We start from the raw sequence: 13,348 nt of genomic DNA, 5'->3' as shown, positions 1-13,348 counted from the left end.
TGATTTGGGACTCCAAAGGTAAAATAAAATCTCCATCTGTAAACAGAGAAAATTATTTGCAATTTTTAACTGACAATCTTTTCTCTACTTTGGAAAGTTAACAGTTAAGGAATGCCCTTGGTTGGTGATGGGGTAGCGGTGGCTGGTTGAAGTAGGGAGGGTTTGGAAGCGCTTCTGTGGACAAAGTCCAGATCTTATGAAAGCTCATATTTTAAATGAAGAAAGGGCATAGTGAGTAGGAATGGGTATTTCCAGTGGGAACTCGCCATGCCCCAAAGGGATTACCATCCAGCTTGAAACAAGTTGGCTTGTAGACAAGTTCTACACAAACAGCACACTTCTATTCCTTATTACAGACCTGGAAGAGAGGTTAAAAAATAAATAAAGCAACACTACCATTTATTGAGTGCCTGCTTGTGCCAAGCGCCTTTCATCTACTGCCTCCTTCAGTCTTCAGATCAACCTTACAAGGCAGGTTTGACCATTACATCCAGGATACTAACTTCAGAAAGTTCCAGAAACTTAATCACATACCTAGTAAATTAAATGGCTGAACAGGAATTTGAACCCATGTCAGTATAACTCTCCAATGCCCATTCTTCTAGTAACTGAGCAATATCACACGTATAACTCTGTACCATGATCCCTGTCACCCTGTGCCACTGTTCATTGTTTCTGGAACATCACTCCAACTAGTAAGAGCCTCCTTACCTCACCCAGCCCCATTCAGGAATGTGATTTTTCAATTATTGCAGTTTCTGTGCCCAATCCAGCACCTGATCTCTGGTGGGTACTTTAGAATTTTAATGAATTAACAAATTACAATTTATTTGGAGGCGCTCAACTGTAGCCCAGGGATTTTAGAAGGTCGTGTCTAGCAATCAAACCCTTATTCATTTCTAGGAGCATTTAGCAGGAGTAAAATTGCCCCTGGGTTCCCTGTGCTTTTCTTCTTGTCAGTCTGGTCCATGTAACAGCCCATCTTTGATTAAATGGTCTCTCCCTCCCTTCATATTTTTGAAAACACTATTTTATTATATGCAGTACTCAGGAGCGGCTTGGGGGTGAGGTGGTAAGAGAGAGGTGATATTTAGTGGCAGGGCTTGTGCTTTGGGCAGTTATAATTCCAACTCCCCACTTCTCTGTGGGTGTTCCATTTATTTGGGGATGTTTATATTTGTTTCCTAAAGACTTGCCATACTGACTCTCATGATCAACCAAATAATGTATCTGAGGAAAACACTTATTTTCTCCCAAGTTCCTAGAGTAAGAAATTCAAAAGTCCCCCAAAGTGCTATTGCCACCCTTGATAAAGCTGTGAACTCATAAGTTGCAATTGTCTAAGTTGACAGTGGTTATTACAGTTTTCATAGGATTCAGGAGCAATCCATACATGTAACATTTCTCTGTACAAGAAACACGGAAAAGTGACAGCACACAAAAGCACTCTCCTGACTCTAAGTAGAGCAATGTGGGAAAAGAAATCCCACTCTGGGAGACCAACGTGGGCGGATTGACTTGAGGTCAGGAGTTTGAGACCAGTCAACATGGCAAAACCCTGTCTCTACTAAAAAATACAAAAATTAGCCGAGCGTGGTGGTGGGTGCCTCTAGTCCCAGCTACTGGGAGGCTAAGGCAGGAGAATCTCTTGAACCCAGAAAGCGGAGGCTGCAGTGAGCCAAGATCACGCCACTGCACTCCAAAGTGGGTGACAAAGTGAGACTTTGTCTCAAAAAAAACCCGAAAGAACTTAGAATTAGGAGCTCTCTAAATGTTTCTCTGGTCTCCAGCATTAAGCAACCAATAAATGAGACCCTTCCCTTTTTTACTGTCAAAATCTGAGAGATTTTAATGCATTTTCAAATTTATGGTACAATTCTTATTTGCCCATAATTTCACATCATAAATTTAACTCCGGAGGTGGTCAAGGGATATAAAAATAATTTAATCTGTCTTTTAAATAATATATTCTTAAAAATCCTTTCTGAGTGTTTTAATTATACTAAATGCCTTCTTGATTTATACTACTTTTAAAAAATGTGTTATCTTTATGTTCTATTTTTATAGTGATGTTTCAGGAAAGAATGATTTTTGTTTGGTATGAATATGTTATCAAAGAGAATCTCTTTCAGAAAAAAAAATATACATGAAGACTTCATTTTCATGTTTTCTCATTTTCTTTTCTACTCATTAAACCTCTTCTAAGGCATTGAACACAGCACTAAAAATGCAAGCAGTACAAACAAGTTATTTATAAAACATCAAGTTTTCAATCAATAAAAACAGACTTGATTTCCATGTGAAAGAGCAAAGAAAAAGAAAACAAAAGCAACAGAAGCCGTCAAAAGCAGGCAGAAAGCTAAACAAAGTTAGAAAAATTGGACTGAGGCCCCAGTGGGAAAATGTCACCTACAGTGCTTGCTTAATTATTTAGGATTTATAATTGCCATGCTTCCCAGAAAAATTTAAGGCAATAATGAAAACTTTTAAATTTTTCTGCTATCTTTTCAACTGAAATCTAATTGAACAGCTTATGTGCCATAAGAATTGTAAAGTTTTGTCCGTGCGCGGTAGCTCACGCCTGTAATCCCAGCACTTTGGGAGGCCAAGGCGGGAGGATCACGAGGTCAGAAGATTGAGCCATCCTGGCTAACACGGTGAAACCCCGTCTCTACTAAAAAATACAAAAAAAAAAGCCAGGCGTGGTGGCGGGCGCCTGTAGTCTCAGCTACTGGGGAGGCTGAGGCAGGAGAATGGCGTGAACCCAGGAGGCGGAGCTTGCAGTGAGCCAAGATCACGCCACTGCACTCCAGCCTAGGCGATAAAGCGAGACTTCGTCTCAAAAAAAAAAAAAAAAAGATTTGTAAAGTTTCCAAATTATACTTTCTGGATTAAAAAATAACCCCATGCAGCACACCAACATGGCACAAGTATACATATCTAACAAACCTGCACGTTATGCACATATACCCTAGAACTTAACATACAATAATAATAAATAAATAAATAAAAATAAACAATCCCATCCCACCCACCCCCCCCAAAAAAAACAAGCTATAGTGCTCTTATCCCATTCATATAGTCTGGATATGCAAACACTTTGTTAGTTATACTCATTTTTACTATTCGTAAATATAAAGAATACTAGCTCAAGCATTGGATTAAATTACTATTCAGGCAACTGAAATAATAAGCCTAGTGCAACCAATGTATACATATATATTTTCTTTAAAAAGCCCATAGTTAAGATTGGAATTTAAGTCTCTATGTAATTCTAAATCCTATGTGCAGTTTAAAGTCAGGAAATATGTGTTTAAAGTCAAAATTCCATTCCCCTATCTGTCCTGCTGTGGTTATACCAGGCAAATAACAGTTACAGCAATTTTAGAACCCCTTGCTAAACCCTTAGGTATAATTAAGTGACTTAAAAGTTGAGTTCCTGCCTAAATTCACTATTTGTTTTCTCAAATTATACACCTAGTACTGATCTTACTAGACTATCACTATGTCTCAATTTTTGCAAACCCTTTGCTCACCACTGCTGACTCTTTCTTCTCATGAAGCCATACAAAAGTTATTGGGAAGACATAAATCCCAGTCACATTTGTATTTTTTGAGACAGAGTCTCGCTCTATCACCCAGACTGGAGCGCAGTGGCGCGATCTCGGCTCACTGCAAGCTCCGCCTCCCGGGTTCACGCCATTCTCCTGCCTCAGCCTCCCGAGTAGCTGGGACTACAGGTGCCCGCCACCGCGCCCAGCTAATTTTTTTTTGTATTTTTAGTAGGGATGGGGTTTCACTGTGTTAGCCAGGATGGTCTCGATCTCCTGACCTCGTGATCCGCCGGTCTCGGCCTCCCAAAGTGCTGGGATTACAGGCGTGAGCCACCGCGCCCGGCCCCCAATCACATTTTTAATCTACTAGTTCCTTCAACTAAATAGGAATGCCATTTAAAATTAATCCGGTATCTGGAGGATGGATTAAGTATGATGACTTTAACATATGTAAGTTATAAAATTGCCCTCAAGGCAATGTTACAGGAATGCCTTCACATAATTGTTTATTAGGCATCTTTGGAAATATCAAGGCACATGTAAAATAATCCTGGGAAGTCAAACGGATCCTTACAAAGGATACAGTAACAACTTATCCAGTCTTAGAGTAGCACACATGTAAAACAGGTCATACTCTTTGCACGAAGCAATAATTATTTTCACCTTAACTAATCTTAAGATCTTCAATAATTTTTAAAAGTGAAAATAAGCTTTATTACAAATTATTAACACTTAAAACTGCTTACAGTGGGCATTATAATAATTCACACACATAACCGTTACCGATTCTCTCATCTAACTGCTCCCCACAAGATTATAAACTCCCTGAGGAAAGAAATTATGCCTTGTCTTTCTACGCCCACGGTCCAATGCAATGCCCACTACATAGGAGGTGCTCAAAAAATCTTGGTGAATATTTGATAAATAAGTGCGTGAGAGTATAATGGTATCCTGAGTCAGAACGTTATGTGCTGACGTTTTCATACCATTTACAAGTATGACATTAGTTAAGATACAAGTTCTTTAGACTTCAATTTCCCCACTTATGAAATGGTCATACTAAGGTCTGTCACCCCAATCCCAGAGAATCGGATGCAAATAAAATAAAATGATTCAATACATTTGAAGGTATGCTAAAAACTATAAATACTATTATTATTTTTAGTTCCATGATTTCTATCACAAGTATACAGTCAGGTGTTGTTTAATGATGGAGGTACATTCTGAGAAACGCATCACTAGGTGACTCTGTTGTCCAAATATCACAGAGTGCATTTACACAAATCTAGATGGTATAACCCACCACACACCTAAGCTATATAGTATAGCCTATTGCTCTCAGGCTACGACACTGTACAGCATGTTCCTGTACTGAACGCTGCAGGCAAGTGTAAAACAATGGTAAATACATGCGTATCTAAACATAGAAAAGATACAAAAAAACACGGCAATATTATCTTATGGCACCACTGTCATGTATGTGGTGGTCATTGACTGAAACATTGTTATGGGATGTGTGACTGTATTTCACTCTAACTGAACAGAAAAATATATGTAATTATAAACATGATAATACTTGAATTACCTGGGGAATCTGAAGATTTTTCTATGTAAGACAACTTAACGCTTTTTTCTTCATGAAGTAGCTAAGTAAGGAAAATTTTGCCACATATTTTTTGCTTTAATGGGACTGCCTCTACCCATTGCCACATTCTCCTCCCATTTCCGTCAAAGGTCTTTGACTCTCTGACCCTCCCACATCATCATCATCATCATCAGGATCTTGCTCTGTCACCCAGGCTGGAGTGCAGTGGCACAATCATAGCTCACTATACCCTCTGACTCCTGAGCTCAAGAAAGCCTCTAATCTCAGCCACCTAAGTAGTGAGGACTACAGGTGCACACCACCACTCCTGGCTAAAAAAAATAAAAAATAAAAAATAAAATAAATAAAATTAAAAAATAAAATAAAAAATAAAAAAATAAAAAAATTTGCAGAGACAGGGTCTCTTTACGTTGTCAACTGTTTCTTAACACTCAAACAACTGTTTCTTAACACTTAAATTCTCTAATTTAGTCTCTAAGCATAGATTTTTTGAGAACACATACAGTAAAAAACCTAAGACTAGTTAAGGCCATCAACTCTTGGTGATAAAGCTGAGTCAAGAGTCTTGAGTTCCAGTTACAGCTGCAACAACTACAAAGAACCAGTGCAGCTTCCCTAGTTGCAAAGCAGACTACGTTCAAGGCTGATCTTGAACACCTTGCTGCAAGCAATCCTCCTCGGCCTCCTAAAGTGTTGGGATTACAGGTGTGAGCCACCATGCCTGGCCTCTCCCATATTTTCTTCATAAAGGGATAAAAAGTTCTATTCTAGGTGGACCCCAAGACTAAATCTTTGCTCAATGTTTGCTGATTTTTCTTAGGTTAGATTTATGCTGAGAATGAAATGACTGAAACCTTAAATAACTGGCCAATTTCAGTACTTTTAAATTATAAATAATAAAAACCTAATGAGGGCTTAACAACAGGACCACATACATGGATTGCCTTATTTTATGTTTATCATTATTATTATACTTTAGAGAAGGGGTCTCACTCTGTCGCCCAGCCTGGAGTACAGTGGTGTGATCACAGCTAACTCCAGGAGCCTTGAACTCCTGGGCTCAAGCGATCCTTCAGCCTCTGCCTTCCAAAGTGCTGGGATTACAGGTGTAAGCCACTGCACCTGGCCAGATCATCACCTTTTAAAACAGATTTGTAAATTATGCCCAGTTTTAAATCTAAGAACAGAATCAATTCCAGCGATCTCTGCATAACAATTGCTGTTTCAATTAGATAATGTAACAGCAATTGCATTACACATTCAGATGTGATCTTTAGTTTTAAGTTTGGGAACCAATTTTAAACAAAAATTCCTATATACCTGTTTAAGGAGAATTCCCAGAAGGTTCTAGGCTTTAAGTTTCCTCTGCTTTACAGTTACTATAAACAAAGCTTCAGCTGGTTTCACTCAGCCACCCATACCACATGCATCCAAAGTCAAACTCTAAATAGAGTTGCTTTCACAAGGTCTAATTTTTGCTATTAATGTCTATCTTTTTCTGTTTTTTTTTTTTTGAGATGGAGTCTCACTCTTATTGCCTAGGCTGGAGTGCAATGGCGGGATCTCAGCTCACTGCAACCTCTGCCTCCCAGGCTCAAGTGATTCTCCTGCCTCAGCCTCCTGAGTAGCTGGGATTACAGGCGCCTGCCACCGCACCCAGCTCATTTTTGTATTTTTAGGAGATGGCGTTTCACCACATTGGCTAGGCTGGTGTTGAACTCCTTACCTCAGGTGATCCACCCGCCTCAGCCTCTCAACGTATGTCTATTTTTCTTTAAAAAAAAAAAACAACAAAATGCATATTTGTGTCAAATCATCAATATGTATCTCTAATTCTATTATGGGAATTATAAAATGAACAAGTTATGAATGAAAATATCAAGGAACAGAAGTATTGATGATTTGCTGAGTTTGCAATAAATTTATAATGAAGCTATTAATGGAATGGTGATCTTTATGCCAGGGGTGCCTGTGGAGCACAGAATATAAGATGCCTGGTAGGCTTTCTCTCACTTCCCACTTAGGGCCTTGGGAACACATCCTAGCAGGTAGCTCCCCATGTGCTTATCCCCTCCAAATTCACCTGTGTGTCTCTAGCACCCAGCACCATGCCTTGTGGGCTCTTCTAAATGTGTCCTGCCTATGTTGCAGTGAAATACATCACACCAGCTGTGTTTTTTTTCCACAATGGTCCACTCTCCCCTACTTCCTTTATGGATGTCGGAGATTTCTTACTGTTGTCTCCTGCACACAATCTCAAACTGCAGAAAAATCACCGTAATAGAGGCGTCCACGTGGTGGGATGTCAACTTTTGGAGTTTCATTTCTTGCTGCAGGGCTTAATACAGGTGGAGTTACTGATTCTTATTCTTAAATAAATTAGGGTGACTTATGCCTCACCCCAATCCTATTGTTCTTCCAAGCCTGCTTAGAGGACCAGTCACTACTTTCCAAAGGATTATATATACCTTAGCTGTCAAATCACATTTCACTCATGCCCACATCCCCGTATATGAGAATTAGGGGATTTTATGCAGATGCCTTTTAGGTTATAGTCCCCAGAATCAACTCCTACAGGAAACTAAGAATCTCTCAACTCCATCATGGATTACAAAATATTCAACTGTTTCTTAACACTCAAATTCTCTAATTTAGTCTCTAAGCATAGATTTTTTGAGAAGACATACAGTAAAAGTAAAAAACCTAAGACTAGTTAAGGCCATCAACTCTTGGTGATAAAGCTGAGTCAAGAGTCTTGAGTTCCAGTTACAGCTGCAACAACTACAAAGAACCAGTGCAGCTTCCCTATTTGCAAAGCTTCCCTAGTTGCAAAGCAGAAGTACAACTAAGCAGCACAGAGCACCTCTGTCTTCAACATATCCTTACGTGAAAAATTAAGCATAAAATTTTTCTATTAATAGCACAGCACTGTCCACAAGAAAAATTGTGATGACAGAAATACCCATATTACGTATCGTCCAGTAAGGCAGCCACTATCCACATATGGTTATTGAGCACTTGAATGTGCTAGTATGACTAAGAAACTAAATTTTTAACTTAATTTACATTTAATAGCCAATATAGTGTGTTGGAATAGTACAGCTGTCTAAGAAATTGCTATAAAAATTTTAAAGTACTATAATGTAAGGACAAATCTAAATATCCAATCTGCAGGCTGTACTTCCATATCAGAAAGTCCAATACAAAGGACTGGAAGTTTGGTGGTAACAACTAGGATTCACCTTTCTTAAAGCAAAAGTTAAAATCAGACATTTCCCATTCTTCCATTGATAAGATAGAGTTTAATGAAAACCATTTAGTGATGAAAGCCACCATGCTGGGACACATCTCCAGTCTGGACGAACAGAATGGGAGGCGAGTGAAAGCAAGATATTTCCCCCCAGCTACAGGAACTACAGTTTAAAGACCACTCTGAGGCTTTCCCATGTCCATTGGTCTCTGTGATATTTTAATAAAAGTGATACTGAATCACCCAAAGGGATCACTATTCTTGGTTTACTGACTGCAGGAACAGAAAAATGGGCTGGACCAACCAGCTTTGGAAACACCTTTAATAGATGGCCTTGGACAAGGCCATAGTAGAGCACAGTCCTGTCTGGAATGGCTAAGCAGGGAGACAGAGCCTGGTGCGTATCCTCCTAGCTGGTGCCACTATACCCTAATTGCAGGCAGAGCTGCTGACAAAACACTGTAGGCAGAAGACTCCGCATTTCTTCATCTTCTCTGTTACCACCTTGTCTACTCCACCATCTTCCCTCTCCCGGATACCACAACAGCTTCCTAATTGGTCTGCTTCTACTCCTAACTCCCTACAGTTCATCTTCCACACAGACGCCAGATAAGCTCATTCCTCTGCTTAAGATCTTCCAGTGACTCCTACTCAAAACAAAGTTCAAACTCCCCACCATGGCCTACAGAGTCCTGTTCACCTTCGCTTCTCTTCCCACTGTCCCCTTGCTCATTCCATTCCAGCCACTCCGACCTCCTTGATTTGTTCTTCCGACAAATCAAGCTTCTTCCCCACTCAGGCGCTGAGTTGAAGCGTTTTGCACTATCTCATTTTGTCTTCACAGTAATCCTGAGGTTTAAAGGAGGTAAATCCCAGACACAGAGTTTATGACAGTGAAACTGGAATTTGAATCCAGGGAAGTGACTGCTGAGCTCACAGGCTCTCCCTTCACAAGACATTAAGATGGAGCGTCCATTTAACTTCCTCACTCCTACACAGGAAATCATGCCTCTCCTGAGGTAAACCGTTCCTTTATCAAGGAAAGCTTTCACTGGACGTGTCCCCCAGCTTCAGTCAAAGTTTACTGTCACATCAACACTGTCCACAATATTCAGAACACATGGCCAACCATGAATTTCTTCTTGGGCACATGATGCCTCTGAGCCATTGATTTTCTAGGGTCGTTTAAAACTTACAGCCATTTAATTACATTTAAAACACAATTACGATATGAAAATCAAGCTGCTTTTATTTTTGTTTCAGAGCCTTATTTCACATTTATGTTATTTCAAACTTATTTTCTATGACTTCTCTCCTGGCCATATGTGCTATAACATAATGAAATCTGTACCAGTTTGTGACATGGTTGGTATTTTACAAGAGGTTGTCAAGGCATGTAAGAGCTGAGTTTTATATTATGGAAGGGGATCTCTCATATCTGCCTGCAAAATGACCTCAGTGGGAGTAGGTTTTACTTTACATAAAGTTGGGCTTACCAACTGTCTGATTAAGTCAATTTCTGTAATTGTTTCAGGCCTCAGCTTCCCCATCTCTAAAATGGGGATGATAATAGATACTTTCTCATAGAGTTGTTTTGAGGATTCTGGGTGATTATACTTGTTAACTACTTGGCACGGTAAATGCCTGCACACAGTAACTGCTGGTTTACACAGTCAGCGGGAGTTACTTTTTAAAAAATCGCACGTAAGTCCTCCAGTGGCACAACCTGACTGAAAGAAGTTCTCAGTGAACCAATGTATTCAATTACTAAACAACTTCCCAACAACGCAAAACGTGAAGAAGATAACAGTCAATGCTAAGCTGACTGCAAAGATGATTCACTCTAGTTGACTCTAAATCAGTTTTAAAAAAAAAATGGCTGTCTCTAAATCCAGCTTATCTTGACTCAGCATCATCTATGTTATTACTAATCAGCATGGACTTTCTATTGGCCCTTGGCTGCTATTTAGATTCCCACCCCCCCCCCCCCATTAATTCTCTATTCTTACACTGCCTTTAGAGGTGGTTTCAACCCAGGAACATTAAGTGGGCTTTTAAAATTTTTTTCTTTTTCCTTTCCTAATGGGCATAGAGTAGTCAAAGCACTATCTTTGATCTTCTATTTCCCACTGGGAATTTATGAAGGCACGAGCAACAAAAAACCTCTAAAGGTCATTACAACAGGCCTTTGACTGAAAACAGCTTTAATTATGAATCTATAAAACTCAACTGAGTTACACTGGGCTTTCAGAAACACATCTGCTTTGAGAATTTATTCCTTCAAGCATTACCTTGTGCCCTCTGTAATCACTAATGCAAGACACGACTAGATCTATTATATGAATACAAATCTTCCCAATAGTTGGGGTAAATCCAACATTTCACTATTTCAGGCATTTGCCTCTTACTGAAATCCTACCACCAGAGGAAAAAGGCAGCAGCCTCCCACTGTTTCCAACACCCACTTCCAGGAGAATACCTTTTTAAAAAATGCTTACTGTGATTTTCCAAGTACATTTGCTATTTGGAGGGTACACTCCAGGAAAACCTTCACTGCCAATAAATCCAGACTCTCCAGTAAGAATGCCACCACATGTGAAAACAGGTCTGGGAACATAAAAGAAGAAAAGATAATGTAATCTGAAACATGGTCTAACAATCTGATGTTACCTTCAGAAAGGTGTAGCCTATTAATATAAATAAAAGTTAATGTTGATTAATCAATTCTTGCACCATAATGGGATCCGAAAGCTTGCTAGCTCTTAGAATATTTAAATTACAGCCTGATAAAGCATTCTGTCCAGCTGCCATCTGTCTCCATCATAATAACACAAGATTTTATATATATAATCAAGTCCTCGGCATTGTGGCAAAGTCTTGTAGGAAAATGGTAAATACATCAATTTAACTGGGAGAAGGTAAGAGCCAGGCTGAATGAAGAACACGGTTTTAAAGAAAGGCAAGCAGTTGGTTAATATAAAAAAGTTTGCCGTTCCCATATTTGGAGAGATGCCCAGTTCTCCTCCCCCTTTCTGAAAATTACTGGCCATTGGCAGAGCTTCCCATCGAAAGGGAGGCTGATATTGACGGAGGCTGAAGAGGCGATGCCAACGTTGGCCACCGGGCAGGTCCCACAGCCCAGCTCCTGGGGCCGTCTCGAGGTTGGCGAAGAGTTAACTTTCCAGAGCGGCTCCCTAGGCGCCGCGCCGCTAGGGTTGTTCCCTAGTTTACGTCTCTGGGCAAAGCCTCTCCGGGAAGAAAAAAAAAAACAGCGGTAAACCAAAATCCACATATTTGGGCCCCAGTGCTTCCCTCCGCCCCCATAGACACGAGGAGAGGGGAGACACAAGTCAGATTAAGCCCCGCCACGTGGTGGCCAAGCCAGCTGCAGGGCCATCAGGCAGGCCGGGCCGGAGACCCAGGAGGGAGCCCCGCGAGCAGGGATGGGTCCCCAGGTCTGGGGCTCAGCGCACGCGGGGGTGGCGGACGCCTGCACCGCTCGGGGAGCGCTGGGTCACCCAGGCGCGCCGAAGCGGGTTGAGTAAAGCAGCCGGCGAGGTTGCAGAGGTGGAGGAAGGGAGGGGAGAGAGAGGGAGCCCGGGCGGGGGTCGCGTTACCTCTCTGGGGACTGCTGCCGCGAGAGCTGGGTGGCGGCGGCCAGCAGCAGGCAGAGTGGCGCCCAGGCGTTCGCGCCCCTCATGGCAGCGTAGACGCTCGGGGTCTGCACCCCACGGCGCGCGCGCCGGCACACACGCCCCTCCGCACCCACCGCGCTCACACTGGCAGCAGTGCTGGCTCACACCGGCGCTCGGCGGCCCGCGCGCTCCCTCTCACTCGCGCACCGCCGTGGGGCGGCCCAGGTAGCCGGGGGTTGCGCGGCCGGCGGGGCGGAGGCGCTTTTAAAGGCGATTACGGTGCCGTCTGACTCGACGCTTAATTTCCCCTGAGGAGCTGCTCTGGCAGCCACAGGCCACTGCTGAATATCCCGTTTGTTCTCTGGCGGCAGGAGGGGCGGCTCCAAGGCCAGAGCCGCCCCCTCTCGTGGGGAGGGCGGGCGTCTCCTCCCGGCACCCCGGGATCGACGGGTCCTCTCGCGTCCAGCCCTCAGGGACCCCGGGGAGAAGAGGAACCCCTTGCGGAGTGGCACCCCAGCGGCCCGGGCCCGGACGCCCACAGACGATTCTCAGGGAGGGCTTCGGGTTTTGCTTTGGGGAATGTTTCTCCCTGTTGCTTTTAAATAAAAAGTAGTAGTGCTTGCTGGATGCTGGAAAGCCTGGGGGTCCTTCTTTGTCTCCTTCAAAACCCAGATCCAAGGAAAGAAAGGGAAAAGGAGAGAGATTTTATCATATTTTAACTTTTGTGCTTATTCTCTCTCTCTCTAGGTTCTTTTCCTTTTACTGGTGTGACAATGACAAGGAAGATAGTCTCTGTGCGGGGATTTAAACGGGTTCTCAGACGAGCGATTTCTGTGTGAACTGTCATTAAATGTCAAATAATGAGGACGGAACCAAATCAGCAAATCTCACCATCTCATGTCATGTTCTGAAAATGGTGTTTCTCTGCTGGCATATCTCTGTTCTTAGACCTTTCCAACATCTTTCTGTGGTATTAACGGGTTAAAATTTATGGAGAATTTGTTTTTCTTAGATGAACAATTCTAGCCTTGTGGAATCAATACTCTCTTTTACTTAATTACAGAAATATAATTTTAAACATTTTAAGAGCTTCCCAATAACCAGGGATTAATAAAAGAATAACAGAACAGACTAGATTCATTGAGATTTTCAATTATCACCAGCCGTGGTAGATACAACTTAACTTTGGTGCCTCGTGTTGTTACTTTTAAATTGTTTTCACCTGTCTAAGCAAGACAATTAAGTATTAAAGTAGTTCTTATCAAAACTTTATTTCTAATAATGAGCTGTTAAGAATCTAAAC

General features: G+C 41.7%; 1 protein-coding gene across 1 annotated transcript in view; it reads right to left on the bottom strand.

Moving 5' to 3' along the window:
* PCOLCE2 (procollagen C-endopeptidase enhancer 2) overlaps positions 1-12,425 on the bottom strand; it is a 74,021-nt gene extending 61,596 nt beyond the window's left edge. Inside the window, exons 1-2 of the mRNA XM_033212410.1 lie at positions 12,028-12,425; positions 10,909-11,017 (exon numbers count right to left, since the gene is read on the bottom strand). Coding sequence (XP_033068301.1) covers positions 10,909-11,017; positions 12,028-12,110 — 192 coding nt within the window. The 5' untranslated portion in view covers positions 12,111-12,425. The remainder of the gene's footprint in view (positions 1-10,908; positions 11,018-12,027) is intronic.
* Positions 12,426-13,348: the final 923 nt, after the last annotated feature.

The sequence above is a fragment of the Trachypithecus francoisi genome, unplaced genomic scaffold (genome assembly GCF_009764315.1).
Source record: "Trachypithecus francoisi isolate TF-2019V2 unplaced genomic scaffold, Tfra_2.0 Lachesis_group0, whole genome shotgun sequence".
NCBI lineage: Eukaryota > Metazoa > Chordata > Mammalia > Primates > Cercopithecidae > Trachypithecus > Trachypithecus francoisi.
Note: the sequence above shows the minus strand (reverse complement) of the source record. Positions and strands in the feature narration are given on the sequence as shown.